The sequence below is a fragment of the Manacus candei genome, unplaced genomic scaffold (genome assembly GCF_025592945.1).
Source record: "Manacus candei isolate 608988 ecotype Guabito, Panama unplaced genomic scaffold, ASM2559294v1 h1tg000025l, whole genome shotgun sequence".
Classification (NCBI taxonomy): domain Eukaryota; kingdom Metazoa; phylum Chordata; class Aves; order Passeriformes; family Pipridae; genus Manacus; species Manacus candei.
The window spans coordinates 7,656,729-7,684,077 of record NW_026138073.1 but is presented as its reverse complement, the minus strand read 5'-3'; the positions used below and the strand labels follow the sequence as shown (position 1 = coordinate 7,684,077).

Sequence of the window (27,349 nt, the reverse complement as noted above, 5' to 3'; positions counted from 1 at the left end):
GCAGATGAACTAGCACTAAGCACATCTGTTTTAATCCTTATCTTCTACTCAGGCTGGTGTCTTCAAGAAGTACAAGGAGGAAAAAAATAAATTAATTTTTTTTTTTTAGGTCCTCGCAATCTTAGGAGCTTCTCTTGGTGTTTTGATCTCTCATATCAAAAGCATGTTTTTGTTTTTTTCGGTAAGATATTGAATTAATCATCAGAGACAAAAATGCCATCTGCGCTATTTAGGGACTGCATCAGGATGCTGGAATTTGCAGATCTCGGGGAGCTCACTCAGTGTTCAGTAGCCTTTTGTGTACGTGTTACTCGGTGTGGCTGGGGAGGAAACAGTCTCCCTATGTTTTACATTAGTGTTTACCAATTTATGAGGAAGAAAGGGTTGGCATTCACACAACCTAGTAGTCAATCATAGACTTTCTGGATCACATATGTTCTGATGGGTTGAAACCTCTACTGTGAGTATCTAAGGGTGTGTGTAAAGATATATACAAATACACAGATCTATAAATAAATCCCACCAAAGGGCACAACCCTTACAAGTAAAACTCCCACTGCCTTCAGATTTATAAACTCTGATCCTATGAAATTCCTATGAGTGACCTGAGACAAAGGGGGCCTGAATTTTGCAGGACAGGTCAGAAGACTCAAGATCACTCTGAAGATATTTTTCCATGTTTAAGATACACCCACCTGCTTCTGCCTCATTGTTCCTATAAACAGTGCCATTCTGCACATCAACTCTGCCCCCTTTCTGGGGAGAAAGTGTTAAAATTTTACTTTCTATCAGGCACTACACAGAGTTTGTGATCCTTCTGCATTGTGTACAAAGTATCACAGGGTTTAAATCCTGAAGCACAGGAACGCTGGGAGGGGATGCTACGATGCTATTCTGAAACTCTTCTGTTACCATTGCTCTCTACCAACGGGCCCTATTACAGTGTTTTAGCTTTAAATGTTATCAAATTAGTGAGCCAGGCCAAGTAAATAAGTCATGTTACTCTGCAGTAAACAGCACTGCCAAAAAGCTAGTTAGGTTTTGATTACCAGCAGAACTCCACAATCAATCTGTTCATTCAATGATCCCAAGAATACAGATTTTTAAAATTAAGATGACTCTATTTCGGGGCGGGGGGGGGAACCCCACCCTGACTAATTTGCAGAATTAAGAGGATTAACACATAGGCCACACAGAAATATGACAATAATCTTCCATAAACACCAGTATCTCCCAAAGAGCAGAGCCCTTTTCTGCAGGTGTGAGCAGGGCAGGCAGTGCAGGGGAAGAGAGATGGTTTCTGAGCTAAGAAATCATGGCAAATGCCAAGAAAAGACATATTAACCCAGCTTCTGTGGGGACATAACACACTCTGCAGCCTCTACTCTGGGAAGGAAACAAAGGGGGAATAAATGGAAGCACAGGGCAGGATTGCACAGAAGTGTGGGGATTAGAAATATCCCGTGAGAGCTCAAACCCCACAGAACATATGACAGACAACCTTGTCCTGTGCACCTCTGCTCCTGCACTGCTCAGGACTGCGCAGAAAGGGGATGTAGCCCCAGCCTACGAGTGTCTCCAGTGTGACCCCACTGGGCACAGAAGACCTGCCTGCAGGAAGGTTTAAGCTGTTTACTGCCACTGCTGCACCTATCATTATACAACACCCTAAACTGGACTGAGCTTTGGCTGGGGTAAGCCAGCACTGCTGCACTAAGCCAGAGGAGGAGCCAGCCTCGAAAGCGTTAATAATCTCATTGCCTGAAAAAATTCTGCAGCTAAGAGGATTGCTCCCCTGCCACACTGGGGGAAGAGTGAACAAAATCAGGTCCAACTCTAACTCAACATCATAAATACCATTTTTGATTATTCCCCTTCTCTTTCATATTAAAAAGGTTGTTAGTACCTGAAATGTCCTTGGAAAATATAACCAAAGAATCTTAAAGACCCCACGGCTGTGGTGCTTTGCTGAGTTAGGTGAGAAGGGCAAAGGGCTGCAGGGCTGTGTCTGAGCTCAGGACAAGAGAGTTAAGCATTTGCTCCTGTCCTTACCCAAACATGGGTGAACACAGCACCAATTTAAATGGGGTCTGGGCTCTGGTGAACCCCATGTACTCATAAACCTGCTTCTACTGACCCACCAGGAGCACCTCAGCCATGATGGGAGCTGACCACAGGAGCAACCAGCTCCTTCAGATGCAACCTGTCAAAGACGATACACAGCCACTCCACACACAGTTCCAATTTTCGGGTGACCAGGGCTTGGCACACCCCACTCCCTCCTCGTGAAGCAGCAGCCCCGCAGCTCGTCCCGCCCGCGGGCGCACACGGACGCCAGACACATGCGAACATGCCAATGGCATCGGGTCCCAACGCCACCCCACTGGTGTGGGGAACACGGATGGCAACAGGTATGGGAACATGAATGGGAAAAGGAATGGGAACAGCTCCCGCATGCTGCAAGTCCCACCTTCAGCCAGTGTGGGTCAAAACAGGCAGAGCAATGTAAAAACACTACCCTTGATTATTTAATTCCACATGGACCAGGGAGACTTGAGGAGAGCAGGAAGGGAAAGAAAGGTTTTGCGCTTTTTGCTTTCCACCAAGAGAGCTGCTCTTTTTTTTTTTTTTCATGTCAACTGTTAATTTGTTTAAAACAAAAATACGGCTTCGTAAAACCAAATACGAGTGGATCAAACTGAAATCAATATTTGTGTTAATTACAGCCTTTTGAAAATTGGAAATAATGGCCCAAAGGGTACAAACACACCAACTGTGAATCATAGGGAAAGGATGAGGGAAAAGGCAGTGTGGGCATTGAAAAGAACAGTCCAGATGAGCTCTGGAAATTTAGCTGCTCGTGGAATAAATTTCAACACAAACGAGCAATGCACTCGCAGGCCCGCTGCAGATGGAAGCGACAGTCTTTTGTTTTATGTTTTGTTTTTTCTCCCCATGCCTGCTTGATGGGTGATTTGCGTCTGGTGCTTGCGCTGCAAACTCTCCCCGGAGCGAGCACTGCTGTGCTCCGTGCATGAATGAGGCATTCTCAGTGGATATGGGTCATGCTAGTAGATGTACACAGTAAGATTATTTGACTCTAATTCATGCCACTTGATATAATGTGATAAAACATTTGACATGAGAGATAAGTTCCATTTTAATCCAGCAAGTTATGGGGGAAAGAAAGAGTGGGAATTGTAAAGGAGGAAGAGGTTTCTAAGGGACAGGTAATGCGCAGAAAGAGAGGTATCGAGTGAAGGAGGAGGTTGGCTGGGGAAAAAGCAGCTCTTCCTGAACACTGAGGAAGCAAAAGAGCGAGTAAGGAAAGCAAGGAAGGTTGTTAAGAGTTCCAGAGCTGGAAGACTGAGAAATGGCATTGCTGAGAAATGGAAGAAAGGACAGTAGGGACAGAAGCGGCTTCAAACAGAAATTGAGATATGGACAAATACCCTCGAGAGACTGAAACACTAATGCTACAGGCTGGCTGTCAACAGAAAACCTTCAAGGACAGAAAGGCTGTAAACGCAACAAGAGCAACAGAAACAGAGATACTGTTAACAAGCATTCAAACCCAAAACAAATGGGCATCACAGATCACTGTTCTCTCACAGTCCAATGAATTTATCTTATTCAACAGAAAATTAGCTGTGATCATATGGGTCAGTTCCTACCACGCCATCTTCATTAAGGAGACCATGTCTCAAATTTACCTTTGGTGTCAGATACATTATGATCCTCCTGCAATACCAAAGTCCATTCCTAATTAGCTCTGTTTTGATTAGCTTTTAAAATTAAAATTTAGTATGCTTAATTTGCTGTCAGTTTGGAGTGCTTGTCAATGAAACAATGCAAAATGTGCAGAAGAGATGGCCCTTAGCAAATGCTACTGCCAAAAAAAGGCTCAAATTTTAACAGTGAGAACAATGACTGAGATGTTCTGCTACAGAGAGATTTTCCACAAGCTTAAACATAATAAAGAGCTCTCTTAGAAGATGCTGTTCCCTTAAAATCCACACACAGACAGACTAAGACACAGTAGACTAGAGTAGAGATTTAAAGCAGGCAGAGAGCAGATACGAGCCTTAGTCAGAAAGAAAGGAAAGATTTATTTATTTTTTAAAGCTATAACCAATAAATTTTCTCAAAATGTGACTTATCCTCCTGTCTTATTTTGTCACATTTTGGGTCTCTCCTGCTTGGTGTCCAAGGAGGAGAAGGCATTTACTTACATCAAATAACCTTTCTATATACATCTCCTCATTGACCTTATCACGCAGGACATCCTGAGAGTGGCGGACAAATGTCACATAGGCATCAGCAACATCCATTCCTGGCTTCTGCATGGAGGAGAGAAGAAGAGAGAGAGAGAAAAACATGAATAGCGACGCAGGGGGCAGCTCCTCTGTGTAGCCTCGTCGCTGCTTTTCCTTCTCCTCCATCTCCTGCTGTCCTCCTGCAGTTTGCCCTTTCCTTACCTGATGGACACTGAGTCCTGCTGCTTTGTGCCCTGTGCCCAGCAAAATACCACGTGCAGCACAGGATCATGCACAGACATTTCTCTTCTCTTGCCTAGGGTGCAGGTGGTCAGAGGAATAAAGCTCTTCCTCAACATACTGATGCTGAGAAGTGTCTTACTACCTTTGGTGCTGTCAACCTACTGAGTGAACCTGCAAGATGGGCTGGGGATTTGTTGTTTTCTTGTGTCATCTTCTCTGCAAAAGCCCTATGGTTTCTTAAAGCAGAGAGCAAACAGCCAGAGCTGAGGTCTTGCTGCTTCTTCTACGGTGTGAGGATGTGTGCAGCAAGCAGCTGGTGTTGCAGGAGGCGTTCCAAAATCACCTTTCTTCTGGTGTTTATAACCCTGACTTTACCTCAAACTTAGTGCTGCTTTTAAGATTAAATTGGGTAAATGGTAAGTCAGAGAGTGTATGTCTATAGGAATGTTTAAGCTGCTGCTAAAGTGTAGGACATCTGTGCTGGCGCATCTCTACAGCTCTCTGCAGAATTCAACTGATTTTAAAGAGTAACCTACAAGCACCCGAGGTTTTGGGGATAACAGCAGTCCTTTAAAGAAAATGAGAACTGAAGCAGGTGGATGTAAAAATACTTTCAAAAAAATCCTCTCTGAGTTCACATTCCTTGATACATTGGATTCAAACTTACCTCAAAGGAAACCCATTAAAATACGGTAACACGAGTCATTACAAGAGCTGCCACAAAATATTAAATTTCCATAGCACATTGTAAGTTTGTTAATAACTAGTGTCATTAGTTTCCATTACTGTGATTTACCTCAGATCACAGAGTATCATTTCTCTGCAAGATACGATTGTCAGCCACTGTAAATTGAAGTTAGTTAACACATCTGTGTAATTTCCAGGGTGAAAATGAGGACAGTTTGGAAAACAGTAGGAAGGAAGTTTTTTAATACAAAGCAAACAATTATCAAGCAAAGGGCCAGTGCTTGGCCCTTGGGGAGGCAGTGACATTTCTTAACACCTACTGCAACAATGACAAGGTATTAATTTGAAAAACAATGAGGACAACACAAATGTGGCAGTAGTCAAGTGTTACACTTTCAAGCAATTTTCAGTCTGCCGATTGTGCCCATTCCAAGAGGGCAGTAGATGGATTGGTTTGTACCCAGACAATTGCAACAACATTTCTGGAATGAGATTTAAGTAATGGTTTTCTATTTGATATGAGGATTTCCCCTCTGTCCTCTAGTCAAACAGGTTTTTCTTTCTCCTTGCCCTGGAAAGGCAGTGGCTTGTGAACCATAGGGTGGCCTCCACACAGGTTTGGATGCTGTGTGGGGCTGGTGGTTGATTTCATTAAAAAGACTGAGGCTGTCAAGGAAGCCATTGTAATGTGGCTTCGTTTCCAGGGGGAGGTGGGGAAACAGGCAAAAAATCGCTCAGATGAATGATTTCTGCTCTGTTTTACACAAAGAACTGGAGCATCTCTCTGGCTCTGAGGATGGGAGCAGACTCCACTCCTCCTGCTGCTGACTTCACAAAGGTGTCCCAGGTACAATGCTTTTGGAAAAGCTTGAAAGGGTTACACAGTGTTTTACTGAGACCACTTCCTTGAAGGTGCTTTACTTCCCAGGAACACAGAGGCCTCAGAGAAGACCATGCTTTGCTCTAGAAGTTACTTACTGTTCTGTGCTCAAATTTCTGATGACTAAGTATTTAAAGATGCACTCAAACAACTAGGAATTTCAACTGAAGGATCTCCACATTTTTTAAGGCAAGAAATAAATTCTTAGTTTTTCTTCCCAGTGCTGTAAATATCTTGTTTCTATTACTCCAGGATGCCAGTCTCTGCATCTGAGGTATTTTAAACCAGGTGACACCTCTTACTGTTCAAGAGTTTGTTTTTTCCATGCTGGGCTCAAAATATGATAATTTTGTAGGCAAGGTTTATCTTGGACTAAAGGGATGGAAACACAAATGCAGATGATGTGGTCCAAGTTGTCTGATAAATTTATCATGTTGTCATATGAGAGCATGTAGAGCAGTCCATCCACATTAAATATACATACATTATACATGCAGGTCATGAAACTCAACTGAGTTATTCTAGATTTCCACTGTCCAGTCTAACTGGATGCAGGAACTGGTGTGGTATATTAAGATCTTATCTTTTTTAATTTGCAATTGCTCAGGATCTCTCTGCCTGTAAATGTTACAGTAACCCCTTATTCCAGCCAACATTCATATATTACACTTCAACTTAATTTAAATGTAAATTTCTGGCAACTTAAGTGCTCTGTCTAAGAACGTTAAGGGCTCTTTTCCTTATGAATCAAGGTCTAATTAGAGGAGATCATGTACAGTTTTCCTATACCAATTACAGAAAAATGGAAAAAATTATTTTCATTAACAATTTCCCAAACACATGTTGCTAGCTCATCACCATTTCCCCAAAGTAATAAAAAAGTCATTTTCTGAAAGAGTAAAATAAACCAACAATTAGAAGAACAAAAATAAAATAGATTAGCTAATGTGTTAGATGTGTGTTGGCTCAGTTCTAACATGTCTGGACCTTTTTGTTTGGAAATTATACTGTATTTGTACAAGTCCAGATGAAGAATTAACAGAATGTACTGCTCCCATTTTTTTTAAATGTGATTCAAGCCAATTGCATAAATATGGTACCTTTTTGACACCATCTGCAAATTATTGCCTAAACAGCCTCATAGGTCTCCATAAGAGGGTAACTGCTCATTATTAACTTCATGGAGATATTGTTTCCAGTTCAAATGTTAGAAATGTGAAGGCCCATGGTTCAGTCTTGGCTGCTAATGCATAATGTGGGTTGCTACACATGCCATAAACCAAAGCACGATGCAAATTACTATGACAGAAGTTGTTTAAATTGTGCTTACGGGTACATCCACGTATTTGGAAGCAGCCTTCACCTGTAAAAGGAACAAGAAGACAGTTTACACCATTAGTAACTTCTCAGGTCTTTTCTTTTTTTTCTTTAAATATCTCTTAGACCTTGCCCAGCCAAGACTTGGGACAATGTAATTCTGAGAAGGTTGAAAAGAGTGATAAAACTAACTTTCCTGTCTAAAAGGGTGGTATTTTTGTTGTCATGGGGTTTTTTTGTTGTGTTTTTTTTTTTTTTTTTGAGAGGTAACTTTACTGCTGCTAAAGCTCTAATAGCAACAGATGATAGTGTGGGAGTTGTGCTTCTCCCTCTTCTACTTCAGTGAGCGGGGGAAGACGGGGTTCATAAGTAGACATCGTTATTTTCTTTGGAGGCCTCGCTCTCCACCTGGTGCCACGTGCCTCCCAAGGCAGTGCATGTCTCTCCTGTCAGGAGCTGGGGATTTTGGGAACTTCCCTGGCACTGGGAGCATTACGGTATAGTGAGGCTGGCAGGGGCCTGCACCAAGACACAAGAAAGCACCCGAAGGACCCTCATTTTGCCCTCTTCCCATTGTCCTGCTCATGGTGTGCTTCCCCCAGCTGTGCAGGCTGCAGCCAGGGACATTGTCAGGGCAAGGTTGGATGGGGCTTGGAGCAACCTGGTCTAGTGGAAGGTGTCCCTGCCCACGGCAGGAGGGTTTCAACTAGATGATTTTTGAGGTCTCTTCCAATCCAAACTGTGATGCTCTGTTAGGCTGAGAATTTTCAGAGAGGTCTTGCAGTTCTTCCCTCACATCAATTCAAACAAAAAATGATTATTTTTTCCCTTTTTGCTGGCTCTGATGCTGACAGGAGCTCACAGACCATGTTGGGGCACTGTGCTCATTCCACGCTACACTGAAGTGCCCCAAAGCTCTTCTGCTTCCCAGACCCTGAACAACTAAATAATTTTTTCCATGATTTCCCCCCCCTTTTAAAAAGACACTATTCAACTGGGGGTATCAGAGGTGGACATTGCAGTCTGTGGTGTCCTCACAAGTTGGTGGGAGCTGTAAGACCCCAGATGTACTTTGTGGTTTGCCATGCAGCAGGGTGCAGGCACGGGAGGCGGGGTGGCCCCGACGTCAGGGCCAACTCTTCCAACTGAGCAGTGCCCAGCTGGCCACAGAGACCTTTTTCCCACTGTAGCATAAGGCACCGTGTCTAGAAAGAGTATGGCTGGGATTTTCCACAACACTTCTGCTTTTAATTAGGGTAAGCGTTGCCGGCCATCTTTGTTTGGGTGTAAAAGCTCACCTGCTTTTAAATATTTCTAAAGCTACCATTAAAACAGCCTAAATATAACACGCACACAGTTGCATCTTGGGATGAATAAATTATGTGTCCCGAATGAGAGAATGAATGTATGTGTGAGACAGAATGTGAGAGTGGGTGGAAGCACTCATATGGTGTGTGTGGGGGGTGCATAATTAAGCACAATGAGGCGATACAAAAGACCAGACTGGTGGTAATTGCCGAGGTGAACGCTGCAAGTATTGGCAGCGCCCGGGCTGCCGAGCCGGGGGGCAAGAACAGAGGGAAGGGCAGGAGGAGGGCACTGAGCGCCTGCTGCCGCGGTGAGACCCGGGGTCTGCTGCCGGAGGGGGACGGGGCACGTCCCAGCACGGAGTTTATGAAGGAGGTAACAAAATCAGCACCAAGCCCTTGCTCTCAGCGAAGACTTGTCTCCAGTTATTCCTGTTTCCAGCCAGCTGTCTGGACACCTCACCCTTTCACTACACTCATCCCCACAACTTTCTCGGGAGGTAGCGAAGCGCTATCGCTTGCTCCTGCGGAGTGGGAGCTGAGGAGCCCCAGCCTCCGTGAGTGAAGGTAGCTGGAGCCCATCCAATGGCTTCATCTCCAGAGGAGCAGGCAGTCATGGCACACCTGCACTGGTGTGGAGCAGCCACAGGCAGGGCTGCCCATGCGAGCACCAAACCAGCAGTTTGTCCAAGCAGCGAAGCCAAATGACAGGAGGAAAGCTTGGAAAATGATGTGGCCTGAAAGCCCGCAGAATTCAAGCTGGGGTCCACGCTCAAGGCTGCACTGTGCCATGCACCTGTACCTTCAAATACCATGCAGTGCATGAAGTGAGGCAGTGGCAAACCTGCTATCTGAGTGCAGATTTGCACTCTTGGGTCCAGCTTAGCGCCACTGTTTTAAACTACCTTCTCCAAAGCCAAGAGGCGACAAGAATAACTCAGCTTCCTGCGATCTCCTCCCTCCACCCACAAAAAAACTGAGCTGCTTCTCCTGCCCACTCCCCTTTAATCAGAATAATTACTTGTTTTTCTTTAAACTCAGATTTGGCTACATTTAGTGAAATTTCCAAACTGCCGGATGTTGTGTGATTTTTGCTAGGCTGCCGTTTTTCGCAAAGTATGTGACTTTGCCATGAAACGTCTCAGTTTACCATACAAATTTTGTGCAGAACAAAAATAAGATCTTTTACTTCTGTCTCCCTCGGGTAACATGGAATCTTTGGTTATAATTACCATAGGTGCAATGCTCTGCCTACAGAGGCCATCCAGATTACAGGGAATTTTAGCAGCTGGCATTCCTGTGACACAGTGGATCTGTACATGCAGACGCCCAGCCAGGGCCTGGGCTGCTGCCACCAAGATGCACTTAAATGTATCAACAAACAGAAAAAAAAAAAAAGTCTGGCCAAATTTAGAAGGGTGTTTTCCTCTCAAAGTGCTCTGCAAGGAGAAGTGGCTAGTGAGAATTTATTAGGACAACAGATGCATTAATTTTATCTTGAATTTCGAGGCAAGAATTGGAAATGAGGATATCCTACTAGGTGATAAAACTGTCTGTCACAAGACCCCCGAGTACATGTCACTTGCAGAGCGCCTGGAAAACACGCGATGAAAGAAGTCGGTGGAAGGGGGTGGGAGACTAATGCTTTCTGGAGCTCAGCGGCTTGGACCATCACACTTTGTTGTATTTGTTCAGACAGGGAAAACGTGGGAGGTGGTGCAAGCATGCTGTAACAAGAGAGAGATTCTGTATTTACCATTGCAAAGACTAAACACAGCAAGTCACATTACTACTGCAGGGAGAGGAGACTTGCTAAGCCCAGTGCCAAAGGGGTCAGGGCTGTTCCTCAGCCTCCTCTCCCAGTGAATCCCAGCAAACACTCAGGCCAAAGCGAGAGACATCCCTTTCCCAGGAAGGAGCAATCCTGCTCCTCCGCAGTGCGCCCAGCCTCTTGGATGTGGGCGAGGGCTCAGCACTTTCCTGGAGGCATGCACACACCATGCACAGCAACTATTTGAATATACACCCCTTTCTGGCTGGAAACTCAGAAAATCAAGGTTTTGGGACTGCATTCAGAGGCTGTGGGGCCATTGGAGTGGGACAGCCACAGTTTTGCTGCTGCTGGGGCAGTTAACTGTGAGTGACTGTCTGAGGAGCAGCAGAGAGGATGTTTGAACCCCATGCTCCGATGTGCTGGCTCCTGACAGGAGCCCAGAGCCCAGGTGCAGCCAGAGGGTTTGCTCAGCAATCAAAGGGAGCAGCACTCGGCAGCGTAAACAGTAGGATGTGGTGGGAGCAGTGCAGCATCAACCGAGGAACAGCTTGGATTCATGGATAAGGAAGGGCTGCACATTACACTGTCTATGCGGGCTGATGCTGGTACTTCCGATGCCTGGAAAGCTGCCGCCTCCACATCCTCTGCTGCTGGCACACAAGAATTTCCTAACCCTCCACAGCACTGGAACGAGGGAAGGTATCCAGGTATTCACCCCAAGCCACCCTCTGCATCTGCTCAAGCAGGAATGTGCACAGCCTTGTGACTGTAATCACACAGGGGTTATCCAGGGAAAAGAGCTGCACTGTGGGGCAGTGAATGAGATACCCTCCCTTCCTCCCTTCTCGGAAGAACAAAGTGCCTCCAGCACACCTGAAAAGGCAGAATGCTTAGTTTGAACCATAGGGTGGTTCAGATAAGCTGCCAGACTGTGTGCACACAGCTGCCCACCAGCAGTTTCTTGCTTCTGCTGGTTAAGTCTTCCTACAACCACCTCAATTCAAAATTGCCTCAAACTCAGCAAAAGGGCCCATGAGCAGCAAACAACAGACAATTTCAAGTAACTGAGACAACTCCAAAATAAGATTTTGGAAAGCCTTGCCAGTTTTCAGAGCAGTGCCTTCTGCCTCCTGCCCGGTCTCTGCCTGCATGTGGGGGCAGCAGGTCCGGAGAATGAAATGTGAACCCAACTTTCCAACCATCCCAGACACAGGTGTTTGGGGGCACACCTGTCTGTGAGCTGAGAGGAGTGAAGCCATAGTTGCACAGAGACTCTCTTGTAAACTTTCTGGCATGCATTTTTAGAAGACCTTTGGAAATCAGCTGCCATGTGTTTGTCCTAAGAAGCTATCACAACACTTTTCTGGAATACAGCTAAGATTGTTAAACTCTTGCTGGATACTCCGGCTAGTTTTGCACAGGTATTGGTCTGGTCCTGTACCTTGCTAGGAAATTTGTGGTGAGCTGTGGACTGGTTCTGCAATGTTAGGGAGAAATTAAATGTGTCATTAGAAGCACCTTTTGCTGCATGACCTCATGGCATTTCCTCTACCTTGTTCTCTTTTAGAAACATAAAAACAATCCCTAGATTTCCTTTGCTGTTTACTACTTAAGATGGTCACTGTTATGTCCAGAAGACTGAGAGAAACACACTTGTCATGCAAAGTGGCAATGAAGCAAATTCTTTAGTTAGGAAAATTGCATGTACAGTGTGATGATTTTTTTTTCATCTCCATACCTATCCTCTGCAGAATAAACTCCACCAAGATGAATGATGACTGGAAATGGCTTTACTTTGTGCATCTTGGGTGTTTATGTACTGTATGTCTGCATACAGGTTGTTTGTATATTCATATGGGGGTTACAGTGATCAAACATCACAGAATGGCAGAATTATTATGTAGCTGATCTAGTCCTGGGAGGGCAGACTACAACTCACAAAAAAAAGAAAAAGAAAGAAAAAGAAAGGAAACTGTAGTCTGTACTTACAGTAAATGACAGGAAAGAAGAAAACAAAGTTCCTTCATCGTATCTAGACAGTTTGGCCAAGACTCCTTCCAAAATGGTGACAAACTATGAAGACAAAAAATACTGCAATTATTTTTAATAATTGAACAAAGGTGTAAAAGTCAGCATCAGCTTCAAAGAAGCCAGTGGAGCTCTCAGCATTGACAAAGCAACAGACCACCCGTCCCCGAGCACAGCAGGCTGGGGAGTGGGGAAAAAGGAGCGCTGCTTTTTGGACGCTAGTGGTGCACCTCTTGCTGGGTGGGAATCACCCTTCTGTGTCCTGGGTGATGCTGGGGACAGGACGTGGGTGCAGTGTGTGGGGAAGCCAGCAGAGCCTGTCTGGATGGGGAAGGCGGTGGTTCTTGCTCCCAGTATGCCGTGTCAAACACGCAGCTAGCTGGGTATTCTTGCAGAAGAATCAAACTGGCATATGTTGGTGGATTATGTTTAAAGGTCTCCACTGTATAATAGGGATGACTTGTTCTCAGAAAGTTTGAAACTAAAGGAAAACACACCCCACCATCTTTCTCCCTACATACCAATTCCCCTCCGTGTTAGCACAGTACACCAGACCTACACAACCACCCAAGGGGAATGCTGGCAGCTGAGCTAGAGGAGCTGACTCTGACGAAAAACAATTTCCAAACAATTAAACCTGACATTTTGGAATGTATTTCCCACTACTGTCACCTCTAAATTAATTTCTTAGGAGAGCATATGGTGATCTTGCACAAGATGAGCTATTTTGTCCGCACAACCTCATGTGTAGGAGTGGTGGCCACCTCTGCGTGCCACCCCAACGGCTCTGCAGCAGCATTTAGCAGTGCCACCCCCTGACTACAGCTACCCCCAGTGCTGTGGGGTGATGCTGACCATGGGGTGCTACCCCATTAACATAACACCCATTCCTTAAAACCACTTCTGGCCCAGTATGGCAACCCTGCCAGCAGTGCATTACATCTCACGCAGTTCCTAATCATCAAAGAGTCACCATGAAAGGACTGGGAGATGTATGATCTTGCCTGTGAGAAACAAGAAGCCAATTCAACATCTTAATGTGTCACATTTTAATGGAAACGCACATATTAAAAATGCAATGTTAACAGTGAATCACTTCACCTGAAGCCGAAGGTTACCTTTGCCACTAGGAGTGTTATCATTTCTTTGACGGTTTCCTCAATTAGTTCATCTATTTTTGAATGGTACTGGTGCTAAAGAAAAATAAAAGGAGAGGGGGAGGAAAATATTAGCATTGATCACAGCCAACAGCTCTACCCTTGTCAGCCTCTTCCCTTGGTAAGCCACAACACGCAGTATTAAACTGAAGAATTATGCAGTTTATTACTCTGGGCCCCACTGCAGTGACCAGTGACCACTGACACTTGTAGGAGAGACCTTGAATTCAGGAGAATCCTATATCTGTTTGTGAAGCATGGGCAAACCCTGCCCTCTTCTGTGTGCCCACAGCTCCGGGAGCCACACGGGGGTGTCGGAGGGGAGGCTCTGCCATCCCTGTGAGCACCAGCACCTAGTGCTCCTAGAGACCCCCAAGTCCCTTTTCTCCACTTCCGTGGGCATTGTCCTGTCCATCTGGCACATGGACTGCACTGGACAATGAGATATATCTGCTGCTGGAGGGGAACAGGCAGCCCTTTCCCAGGGCACCACAAACCACCCAGCCCTCGGCAGGGGAGTGGGGAGGACCTGCTGCTCCAGGGGAGCTTGCAGTGGCCTCAACCACTCCCCCGGAGTTGCACCCTCCCCACCCACTGCAGCAAAGCAGCTGAACCCGTGTTACACTGTGTTCAGCAGGCACACGGCTCAAATTAAGCACTTGTTTAAATGCTTTGCTCAGTGACTGTGTAAGACAGAGTTAAAAACCACCCAACAAACCACAACGAGCTTTTTTGTCCCATGCAAAAGCCAGCAGGCAGTGTATCCCCAAGCCCTGGGTGCTGGCAGATCCCGTGGCAGTAGCTCAGCACTGGCTGACCAACGCCTGTGCCTGCAGCATCAGCGCTTCTGAGTCTTCAACCCAATTTCTGCACATGCCAAACCTTGCTTAGCTTGGGAGCTCTGATGCAATCAGCTGCAATATGGCTAGAATAGGTACTAAAATACAGTCTTCTACTAATTTAGAAAAGACCTGTTTCCAATACAAGATTTAATTAGTGAAAACATACAGTATATTCTTATTTTCAATGGACTGAGAAAATACTGATTATGACTGCTTTCCAACACAAAACATTTGATTTTTCAGTCAAACATTTCAAGCACTGGTGCTAGTCACTATATTCATTACCACTTGGCATTAATATTGTTTTAAAATGTTAACATCAAATCACATTGAAAGAGACAAATCTGCTTTAAATACTAATCAGACTTTGGGAAGGAAGACTGCGAGGGCTTTACAAATGCTAGCTGCTGGTCTCAGTGTCTGATGGGTTCTCTCTGAACTGCTCTGCGGTTTGGGGATTTTTTTCTATGGCAGTAACATTAATACAGGAATTTGGGAGAAAGAAAATAAAAGTAGGACACACTTACCCACTCTTTTGCAAACTTTTCAGATGATTGGGGACAGAAATAAAGAGGAAAGTGCAAAAGACAGGAAAAAGAACATATGAAGATAAACAATAAATAAACCAAAATCTTTTAAAAAAAGAGACGTATGAGAACAGCAGCATCATGCACAGAAACAATAAGCAATGGGAAATGAAATGTGATCAAAACCTCCTTTCGCTGAAATACCAGAGATCGCTACCTGTAGGATTTGCAGGCAGTAAAACAGTGGGAAGGGGCCGGATTGTAGCTGACTGCTGGCACTCTGTTATGGTTTTATTTTGCTCCCAAGCGGAAGGGACCCGGCTGTTGACAGGCAGGGTTCGGCATCGGGGCAGCCGCACACCCCTCACCGGGATGGTTGTGCTGGGGGGACCCCTGCGGCAGGGGCAGGGCAGGGGGACGTGGCACAGCACGTCCCAGCCCAAGGCCTGGCTGGGGGCACTCAGAGCCTCACCTGGGCAGGAGGACAAGCTGGCACCACCACGCCACAGGCTGCGATCTGCTGGGCCCACGTACAGGGAAAACATACACGAACAAGCAGGTGATTTTTGCATTGGCACTTCCCATTCCCATGTCCTGCTTTGCAGGTCAAGACATATACCAGTCCCTTATGGGATCATAGTTATGATTAATCTGTTTAATGCAGAGCTAGCCCTTATCAGCTCCCAGATTGACCTGGCTGCTCCCAGCACAGCTGCAATGCAGCTGTGAGGTGACAGGGACCTGTAAGAGCTGGGTACAGGGAGAAGATGCTGATGTCCTTGGCAGACACAGCCAGGACTTCCTAGGAGAGATGGAGGAGGGGCTGTGTGTATATTGGGGTGTCTGCCCCACGACAGCTTCCTTCTGCAACTGCATTTTCTGTGTATGTAAGACCTTGCAACCAAGCGTTTAGCTAATGGCTTTCATCAAGTAAGTCATGAGCTTGAACTCAAACATGGCTAGCTGTGTGCAAAGCAATCCACTGTGAAATGCACCGACTGATGCATGTTCAATCAAAAGCTTGTTTATAAAGCAAATAAAAGCCCTGATGGAATAAAACTGCTGCTCTGAGAGCAGGAAAGGAGCCTGGGCATGCACCAAGGCGGTGTTGCAGGACTCTGAGCGCTCATTCCCATCGCAGCCACAACTTCCAGGGTGGAGTCAGCCCCGGTGCCAGGGCCAGTGACCATGCAGGACAGGGCCTGTGAGGCTCAGGGTCCTGCCCCGGGCAGCCACAGCCATGTGCACCCTGTGCTCCCTGTGCTGCAGCCCCAGCTCCACCTCAGGAAGGCGAGCCTCGGCCAGGACGGGGTCGGAGAAGGCGGCGGTTTGGAAAGCGAGCGCCTGGTGCTGCTTACAGACGCCTGGCTCGTAAACCAGCAATTCTAAACAGCTCCTTCTACATTCCTTGTGAAAATGCTCAAGGTTAAAGATCGCAGAGCTGGTTTGCTTTCCCCAGCGTAGCCCCCGCTCTGGATCGACTTCATCACAGCTTTCTATTAGCTCAATTATTACAATCCATAATCAGTGCACTACAATGATTCAACTTGACTTTATGTGATGAGTATCTTGCCTTGTCATGTAACAGATTGTGTGTACGTTGTATTTCTCTAAGGACCATCTGACCTTAGATATTAAATAGAAACATACTAGACCAACTGAGAAACATTTAATACATACATTTATCCCCTTAGATGTATTAAAAATTCAGAGGAAAAATAAATATTTAAGATGGTAAAGTATGTTTACCAAATGTTTTAACAGCTGCCTTTAGAGACAAGGAAATGGAATGAAATGATGGGTGTTTGTTTCACAGGGTAATGCTCGCAAAATGCACTCAAGTATCTGCTAAAGTGAGTGTGGCTGAAGGTAGTGTGGAAGGCCTTTGGGGTGGGAGGGAAGCTGCAGAGTGAGGTCAAGTAAGGTATTGAGAGAGTCTCTGCCCACGTACATCTAGAACTGTCAGAAAAATCAGTGGTTTGTTTCTAATAAAAATGTCTTCTCCAGTTAGACCTGGGCAAACAGCCCTGCCTGAAGATTGTCGTGGGCAATGTGAGCCCTTTTTGCTCCTGTTGAACTGTCTGCACAGGGACCATGGACTGGAGGAGCCACATGATGGCTGCAGCACCAATGGATGGTTCTGTCAGCGAGTTTTTCTGACCCTCCCTCCCTTCTCTCCCTCCCTGGTGGAGTTGCCAGCAGCCCTTGCCGAGCTGTGCGACTGCCACACACCAGAGACAGCGGGACAGAGGGACTCAGTGAGGCACAGACCCAGCTCTCCAAATTACAGAGGAAGATACAAGCTGGAAACTTGGGTGCCCGTCTCTCTGCTACCTATCTGACTGTCTCATCATTTCCTCTGGGGACTGCAATAGGCAGGGTGGCCTTTTGTCCTCCCCTCCTGGGCTGTAATGGTCCAGGATCCAAACTTTTACGCTCCTCAGCCTGCCCATCTCAGCACACAGGTTTAGACAGCTTCAAGAAGAGGAGATGGAGGTAGCCAAAAAACGGAGTGGTACGAGCGAATGGAGGGGGAGGTAGTAACACTCATTAAAAGAAAGAAAAGGAAAAGGGAAGGTGTATAAAATACTGAAGCCCTAAATGGTACCTTACGCACCGATAATTTACATCTGCTTTACAGGTCTATTAGTTCAGCTATCTGCTAAAAACCTTGTGCCCCAGAAACTGCTGCTTGCCACAGGAGTTCGTCTGTCTCTGAGCTGCTGTACCAAACACCTTCTGGAAGCAGCACAGGCAGATTTGCAGCTGAATCTCCACTGCAGCCCAGAACAGCCGAGAAACAACCGCCTGCTCCCCTCTCACCTGCAGCCTGAGTCAGGCTCAGTGTACACTGTGACTGATGCTCAGAATTTGGAGGAAATTGTGGCAAGCAGAGAGCATCACAAGTAGTTATGGAAAGAAGCAGCGAGTGCCCGGACACACAATACCCTGGCACAGCTCCTGTTACAGGTCTTGTGACATCTGAATACTTAACCTGACAGTTTTATAAATGCAATAAGCTTCCTCTGTCATGATATCAGCTTGCTTGATCTCCAAAATCTCCCTGTTCTCAGGGACTGTGCTAATATAAGGGTTTGATGCTGGTTTGCAGTGGGGAGCATCACAAACACGGACCATCCCAGCTGACGGGGCACTGCCAAGGTAGATGCTGCAGCACCTGCAGACTGAGGGATTTAGGGAGATAAATGGGTATGAATATGGTACAGAAAATGGTAGAGAAGTTCATGTCCAGGCTCGGACAACAACAACCCACTCAAGATCTGCCCCAGCTGACCTGGGGGACAAGGGAAGAACCTGATGACGGGCAGTATGAAATCTCTTGCAAGGTGACTGTCACAAATAAAATGTCAAAACTGAAATATGTATGAGAAAAATAGAAAGAACAGCTGGATCTGATCCAAACACCACTGACATCAGGGCAAGGAGCCCTGCTGCATCCAGCGGCCTTTGGAGGAAATTCTTTCGGAGGAACGAAGTGAAGTGAACAACTAAAAAAACCACAGGAACAACTTGCAATGATTCACTGCAAAATCTGACCATGGAAAGCTGTAGTGAAAAGGCTTATCTAGGAAATGCTGACAAGCAGCAGGATAGGAGAGCCAAAGAGTATTTGTGAATTTATTCTAGACTGGTATATGAATATTTAATTTGGCTTGAAGCCACTGGAGCAAAATGGTCATTATGATGCATTAAATCTACTTCAATTTACCATTTCTTTCTAGTTCATAGATCAATTCACAGAAACTTCAACCTGCAACTATGGCTTCAGTAGAAAATAAAAATCAGCAATTCATTAAAACAGATTTGTTGTTTGGAAACTTGAGTCATTAAGAACCCGGAAATCCAGAATGATCAGTGATGTGCTGATTATAGCCAGTACTCAAAAGGAAATCAAAGCAGCTGGAATTTCAATCTACTTTTGGAAGTTATTTCTTTATTTTGGTGGGGTTTTGTTTTTCCTTACAAGCATCACAGCAACAACTTGGCACTTCTGTTTTCCTTATGTTTGTCTACAGAACACACTCATACACAGAAAGTGTGTTGCCGACACCTGGCTCCAAGGTGCAGTTAATGACTCAATATATATGGTCATCATGCATCAACCAAGCTTGAGAGATACCGTATGCATACCACAGTCCTTGCAAAAAGCCACTCCTAAGTGACAGGGATTCCGAATGTTTCTATTCATTAGATTTGAGAGCAACCCCCTGTACATTCATCTGCACACTCTCTATGGAAGACTAAATCCACAACCGATACAACGTCTCTGAAACGAGCACAACAGGAGATAGGAAATTTCATGACATTGCTTTTAAAAGCTGTGAAAGGAAGAACCTTCATTTTTACCTCTTGGCCCATTTCCATACTGCAAAGCTTTGTTGACTGAGCTTTGGCATCCACCATGACATTAAACATGGTGCATATTGACTGAGGGACTCGGAAATCTGTTGATCGGCTGGTTTTCTGCAGTTTTACTTCAAATGCAATCCTCGTTCTGTGAAGGAAAGTAGAAAAAGATGTGTCAGTAGCTTTTAAACATTCTGAAGCCAATAATAATAACGTGAAACAATTCTGAGAAGAGTCTGAGAAGCCAGAAAGCCGAATGCTGCTGGGAGTTCCATAGTGCAATTGCTACAAATGTGCTTTTACTAGAAATTATTTTCCAGTTTAAAAAGAAACCCACTTTCCAGAATACACTCTATTTATAAAGTGTGCAATGGTTTCAGGGAAACTATGACTTTCTCATGCTTGATAAACAGTGTGATGATGTTACAAACAGCAGTGTCAATATACATCTATAATTTGGTTGCATTAGCTGGTTTATAACCACAGCCTGCCACACTAGAGGAAGCTCCTATTGCTTCCTGATATCAACTACAAATAACAGAAACTCCTTCATCACTTGACTGAAAGGACATTGCCAGACCATTGCATTTTTAGGTCTCCATGATGGTATTTGCTTGCTAAGTTCCTAACTGTCTTATAAGTTCATAGATTACTAATTGTCTTTTCAGTATGAGCACACGCACATGCACCGCACAAGCCCACACCTCGCTGCTCTCCTGAGGTCTCACTGAGCACAAATTTGACATCTCTGGCAGTTACAAACTGATACAGTGATACACCAAGAGCTTTGTTGGGCCAAAGACTACAGAATCTGATCCCGTGTCATATTTTGAATACCAAGGCATTTGTGACTCTAACATGGGAATGCTCTGCAGTGTGGTGGGCATTGTCTTGCCTTTCTTTGGAGCCCCTCTGCATATTCCAGAGGTAGTTCAGTAATCTAACCTAACACAGAACAATTATCACATCAGACAGAATCTGCCAACAAATTAACATAGGAGCTTCAATTTAGAAATAACAAATAATATCAGCTACAGCTCAGGCATAACTCTGAACTTGGATGATCCCCCAAGGGTTATGCAAATGAAAACTCATTTACAAATGTGAAGCTCCCGTTCTCGGGATCAGATCTGAGTTTGTACATAGGTCCTCCTTGCCTGGATTTATTAGTTAACAGGCCTTCCTTGCAAGGTCTGCTTTCCTGACAGCCCCGAAATACAACCAAGTGCGGAAAGCGGGGTGGCTCCTCCATGGATTCAACAGTTCAGAGACAGACGCGAAGAAAAATGTTGTGTCAAACTGAAATTGCTAAAGAAACCTTAGCCAGGCCCTGTTTGCAGGTGATATAAATAGGGAAGGCAGCATATTGGTTTACATCAGCAGTGGCATTTGAACTGATTTAATTACCAGTGCCAGATTTAGCCTGGACTCGGGGACTAGAATCTTGGTAATTACTGAAAGGACCTAAGGAGACTTGGGATTTTCCATCGCCTTGCAGAAAGGAGCATGTTCCTACTTACTTGTGCTCAGAACCATTATTTATAGTCATACCAGTACAAGCTGGGCCAGGTTTTTACAGGGGGGCAACACATTTGTAGAAAGGTTGAGGCAATTAGAAAAAAAAACCAACCCTGGCTTCCAAGCACTCAAACCCTTCTTCAGATGTACCTAGAAATTTGCTTATTTTTCCCAGTTACCTCAGCTGAGCTAACCTGGTTTGATTTCTACAAACCATTGCAGCTATAACTGGAACCAAGGGGCTTTGGTTACAATTAAAGAAAAAATAAACCAAAAATAATAATAAAAAAACCAAACAAAAATCAACCAACCAAAAAACCCCAAAAAACCAAAAAAGAAAGTAAGAGTTTTGCTTGTGATGCTGCGGCAGAGCAGAGAGCAAAGTTCCAGCACTGAGTTTGCTCCTAAAGAACAGTCTGACAACTGGAGGAGAACTGAAGCTCAGTGACCAAGGATGAGCTGCTGCAATAGAGGGAGACTTGCTCAATGTCAAAGACATCATCTCACTGCACTTTAAATGCACTGGGGTTTATTCCAGGATGGTGAGAGAGCAAGTCTCATTGCCTGTCTTCCTGCCTGCATCCCAAGGACTGAATGTGCCTTCCTCTGTGGTGACACTGCACATCCAAGCTGTGAGGAACAGATAATAAATGCCACACTCACACTGACAGAGTGGCCAGGAAACTGTGGTATAGAACAGCCACATCACACACTGCAGCTAATACTAGCATGTACCAGCTGTACTTGACATGCATTTTTCCTCTGGTTGATCTCTCTGTCTATGCATTTCTGCACAATGAAATACATAGTCCATTTTTTCTTCTTGTCTCATCACCTCTGATACCAATGGATATAAATTGCTGTGGAGAGGTTGGAAATTTAACCTCAATATTTTGCTTTCAAAATGACAGCTGCCAGTATGTCTAGAAGGTTTTTAAAGAAATCTCTGTTTTGGAAGACCTGCAGGTGACTATCCTATAATGTGGCTGATAATACAATAGCTTTTCTCAATCAGCAGCAGATGTGAAACCTGTGTGCCAAGATACTATCTCCTTTTTCTGATAATTTTTTTCTTGTTTTTTTGTCATGGATCTGTGTTTTTTAGGTGAGTGCTGGGATCTTTCTCGGGGCTATGCCTTCAGCACTCAAGATCATCACACCAAACTGCATTTACAAAGGCTTGACTGCATGTGTAGCACTGCAAATAAGAACTATGTAAAAAGCTTGAAAAAACGGGTGATTTATTGTCTTACTGTGAAAAGGCACTCTCTAAAGTCTCAACAGAGAAGTGCTAGCTTGGAAGAGTCCATAATTCACAGGCAATGGGGTGAATTCCACTTTTTAGGGTGGAACAGGCTTTCCACCGCATCTCTGCTGGGCCGAGCTGGGCTGGGGTCACTAATAAATGGTGGCTGAAATGAAATTTCCTTGACAATAAGACATAAAAACCCATTGCATCCTGTGAGCTGCTGTGAGAAACACGGCTGGCTCGCTCATGGGCACGCACCTTTTCACACAGGACTCAATCATGTCACTCGCCATAAGCTTCAAGCGCTGCTCTAAGTGTTTTCCAAACTCCTCCTCAGGCCAGTGCAAATCCCGAATGAAGGTCTGCAGGGCATCAAGTTTCCAGAACATATCTTCCGAGGTGCCTGATCCGTTGCTGGCAGGGCAAAACGAGAACAAAAGTCAGAAGTGGTATCAGGCTCTTTGCAACCTGATGTGGAGACCATTCCTGCAACAAATGTAGGGCAGACAGTATTTTCATACACAGGACAACGCTGGCCATCTCCACCATCAGGATTTTGAGTTTTACCATACAGTTGCCTAATCTACCTTGCTGTCATCACCCACAAAACTTTCCAGACCAGATGAGTAAGACAACATCGAGTTACACATATTAACGGGAAGTATGGTAAAAATCAGCCTTAGTTAATAACCACATTAACATATGTGATTATTAAGAATTAAGGCCAGAAATTGTGGGAGAAAATCCTTGATCGATAATAACTGTCATACTAGGCTGTATGCAGTTATTAAGATTTAGGGTTTCATGCAATTCTCCTCCCTCCAAATTATATCTCGAGTTTGCCTTGTCCCCCCACTGAGGCCCTGTTTCCAGGTAAGGGACAGTGCTAACAAGTGGTGAGCGAGGACACACTTTATCTCTTGAACAGCTGAAAAAAAACTGGGGTAAGTAAATTGAGCTAAGGGCACTAGGCAGCTCATATCCAGGAGTTTTGGCAGGATTGACTGCTGCACCCTTTTCTTGCAAAGGCAGTTACAGGACAATGAATTTCCATTCTTTTAAAATTTATTTTGCAACAACTTTGGTCAGCCACAAAACTCTTAATTTCTCTTCCAAGCACATATTCTTGTACCCATAGTCCTGCCCAGATGGAAGTCTTTGGTCCTGCAGTGTGTAGATACACCAGCTCTTTTCACAGTATAATTATATCTCAAACCTCCACTTACAGAATAAAAATACAGAACTGGATTGCGCTCTGTTTGTGCAGAGAAATTTATGCATCCATAACCCTTTTCTCTCCCTCTCTCCTTCTCCCTCACTTTTTTTTTTTTCTCTTCTCCAGAACAATTACCAAGGGAGCTTCAAGAGTTTCAACCCCCTCCTCGCATACCACTAATGCTAACACAGTAATTTATAAGATATTTAACACACCATGCATTACCACTTGTGCTGACATCATCTATAGAAACAGATGAGGGAGGGTGTTTCTATTGTGACAGATGCCAGCTGCATTGAGTTAATGCTAGAGGAGCTCGGAGCTAATGCAAACAGGGCTACTGCCAGGTGAGAACTGTAGTCCCAACATGCCAAAGGGGTCCTGTGGGGTCCTGGGCTTACAGTCAACGAGATAAAGAATCGTCTCGGTTGTAGGAGAAACGTATCTGACACTAAGCAACAGGTAACATGTCCTTGATGGAGGGGAAGGGTGAGAAAAAGGAAACCAGGGAGATGAAAAGATAAAGAATCAGGCATTTCCTTTAGCCAGGGGACAGGTTTGTACAACAGTCTTACATGTTCATCTACCACCAGTTTTCAGTTGTGCCTGGTTCAAACCTGTGCTTAGGTGTAAATCAGCTTTAACAGTCTAAACCCAGTTTTTGAACTGCATAAATTTACATTTTAAGTGATTAAATGTGTACAAATAAAGTAATTGGTATTTACTACAACAGCAATATTCTGACATCCATTTGGTTTCAAAATTTTAAAAGTATTATTCTCAGTCTTTTTCTCACTTTTGATTAGGGCTCCATCCAAGTAAACAATATAGTATATTAATTTACAAAATGCACTGTTCTTATTTTGCTTGTAAGCACCACAATTACTCTAATCACGCAGGCAGCTTGCAGTATACCATTGATTCTCAAGCGTTTTCAGAGGAATTATCCAATTTTCTGTCATTACATGATTCTTATCTTTTCAAGGGCAATACCACAAAGCATGCACAGAGAAAGATTAAAACTTTCATGTACTCTTTACAGACAACTGCCTAAGCTAGCCTTTAATATAGCTATCTTAGCATGAATATGAGTTGTATGGCTTTGAAACGTAAACAACCATGCTAATGTTTTAAAAGCTTTTAAAATGTATTAAAAAAAATCTCACATCAGTGTTTGGTTTACTTTGATTTGTTACCAGTGCTCTGCAATCCCGCCTGCGCCAGGTTAATGACAGAAATGTTCTGGTGGACTCCAGGTGTAGATGTAATTGCAGGTGCTTCAGTAACACTGAAGGGGGGGGGCTTGGGGGGTTCTTCAGTTTTATCTCTTAAGTGAGAGGGTAGAGGAAAAGCACCACAGTGCTGGCTGAGAACACCCTATGCCAACCCTAAACAACGCTCTAGGAATTTAGGAGGAGGATTGACAAGACGTATGTCCATGTTGGGATGTTCATCTCAAATGACAAGATTTGGGTTGAGCCCACTGTGTACCACCCTCCACACTGCTCAGTGATGGGACTTTTAAGGGAAATCTCCTATAAGAAGAGAACTTGCCTAATCTGTGCTGAGGATTTGTGGTATGTTCCCTCTGAGCTCCACACACGCACCCTGGGACACTTGGACAGGGAGGTGGGAGCACAGAACAAAAGGCTCCTACAGACTGACTGCTTTGGCACTGTGCCTGGTTTTCTAAGCCATGATCTGAAGCTCACATTGAAATATCTTTCTTTAGTTGGTCATGGCATTATTTAGGCAGCAATGATGGCTATGGAGCTTTAATTACTCTCTGGGGCCTCCCCCAACACGAATAAAAACTGTTGCAGGGTACTGCTCTTTCTTAGATTGCTTCATCAAAATCAAGACAAAAATAATCTGGGAAATGCAGAGCTTGCATTAAACAAAATTCACTTTTAGATCTACATCTGGTCCACAGAAATTGGTTGACTGGCACTGAAATTGGTTCATCTCTTTTGGACAAAACTCTTTGCTGAGACACATAATGTCACATTGTAAGTTCGGTGGTTTGTATGTTGTTCAAACCATGGCCCATTGTTGACAGCTATTTTGTACAGCAAGATACTTGCTCAAACTCTCAGTGGGAGTTGGGACAAATTTTCAAGATTTATACAAAAAAACCCTCAAAATACACATGCCAGAAATTCACTAGTGTCTCATTCAGAAAACGTCTAATTAACTGTATCACTCTTTAAAGTTTTATGTAATGCACAGAAACAAACAATACATATCCATGCCAAGATTACTTTAAATTTAAATGAGATCTAATTTGAACTGAATACACACTCAGAATCATAAATAGCAGCCATCCATGACGGTGCAGAAAAGCTAGGCATTTGTGGGATGCCTAGTGGGATGTTAACTGGTAGATTTGGTACTTTAGGGAGATTCACATTTGGTAGATTCACATTGGGCAGATTACTTGTTAAACTCCTGTGGAAGAAACAGACAGAAAGAAAAAATACCATAACAGTGACAATGCCGATGTAGCAGAAGCACATGACACTCAGAAACAAATCTGCAAAGTTCACAGCACAAGGACAGTTAAAAAACTAAAGCAAAACATTTCAGAAAGAAGCATGAGTATGGAAGCTTAAGTGTACTATGTTTGCAGTCTGCAATAAAAATCAAGTTCCTAAAAAAACCCCCAAAACAAACCAGAATGGAAAGAAGAATCACAAAGTAGCAAATTAAAAAAGTATTCAAACATCCATGAAAATAACTCCACCTTCAAGTCCTGATACCATTTCAAAGTGCTGAGAGCAGCCTTTCTTTCAAAAAATCTCTCTTGTAAGTAAAAGTTTCAGTTCTTACACACTTAGGTTGGATGAAAGAGCTAAACTAAGAGATCTGCTAAAGAATTAGGAATTGAAATAATGAATAGATCTTGCCACTGAATTCAGAGGAGTCAGGCTCTCTCTGCAAAACCTCTCTTTGTCTTAGGCCCTATAAGTAACAAAGAAGGGCTAATCTGGAGTGATGAAACAGTGAACTACAAGGTTCTTCCTCAGTGAAGACTGTGCCCTGATCCTCCCTTGCGTTCCCGGGTGTGAAAAAAATGGGTCCTGCAGGTTGCCCAGCCCTCATATGTGCACTGTGAATAAACTGCACTTTATAAATAAATCCAGGACTGGTATGTGACTGTTTCTTGGCTGGAAATGGGCCATGAGGTGATTAAGACATTCAAAGGTTAATTTATGAAGCATGTGTACTTGGGCATCATGACTTCAATGAGTATTTTCAGATGTGCAACTGTTATGCAAAAGTGGGTGAGTGTCTTGATTTAATGTAACATTCTCCCCTAAGACAACCTGTGTGTAACAGCACCTCATGCCCAAAGTCTGGAGGCCACCCTGACATATTTCAGTGTGCTAGGTCTCTAAATGTTATAATTGGTCTAAATCTGTTTTAATGGGTATCTCATCACAGCTTATGTTTTACGTGCAAAATAAAAACTAATGGTATTTGGGAATCAGCAAAAGATAGAACTCAATTACCCAACTCCCATGTCCCCTGGCTCACAGAAGAGGGGCCAGTTTCCAAGGAATGTCTTGTTTCTGCCTTCACCCAGTAATGCTGTATGGCCCAGTGGTACACAACCCATAGGTGGTTTTACAGTCCCATAAGAGGAACAAAACTAGATATTTTGACACTGTTTTCACTGGATCGTTACTTGGGCTCAGTGAAAATGGAATCAGGACTTCAGGATTTCAGCTTCACTCTGCACTGCTGAAGCTACTGAAAGCTTTTCTATTGATGTACACTGCTTCAGCATCCAAACTTCCCTGGTCTCAGTCACTGCATCAGGATATGCCACCTCTGGAGGCCTCTCCCATTCCCCTGGATTAAATTAGTTACTGTACAGGCAGCATAATATGGACTGTTAGGAAACTATCAAATTATACACTATGTCTTTCAAGGCATATTCAAATCTTAGCAATCTTCCTGAGCCACATTTTGAACTT

General features: G+C 44.2%; 1 protein-coding gene across 15 annotated transcripts in view; it reads right to left on the bottom strand.

The window, feature by feature from the left end:
* Positions 1–27,349, bottom strand: part of CADPS (calcium dependent secretion activator) — a 211,905-nt gene that overhangs the window by 17,616 nt on the left and 166,940 nt on the right. For 5 of the 15 annotated variants that reach the window (XM_051788784.1, XM_051788771.1, XM_051788774.1 and 2 more), the window contains 7 exons: positions 25,671–25,817; positions 22,412–22,567; positions 19,387–19,534; positions 13,611–13,685; positions 12,454–12,537; positions 7,397–7,429; positions 4,233–4,340 (listed from right to left, as the gene is read on the bottom strand). In XM_051788784.1, coding sequence (XP_051644744.1) covers positions 4,233–4,340; positions 7,397–7,429; positions 12,454–12,537; positions 13,611–13,685; positions 19,387–19,534; positions 22,412–22,567; positions 25,671–25,817 — 751 coding nt within the window. Of the gene's footprint in view, positions 1–4,232; positions 4,341–7,396; positions 7,430–12,453; positions 12,538–13,610; positions 13,686–15,018; positions 15,034–19,386; positions 19,535–22,411; positions 22,568–25,670; positions 25,818–27,349 lie in introns of all 15 variants that reach the window. The other 10 variants (XM_051788770.1, XM_051788773.1, XM_051788775.1 and 7 more) reach the window with 3 other exon arrangements.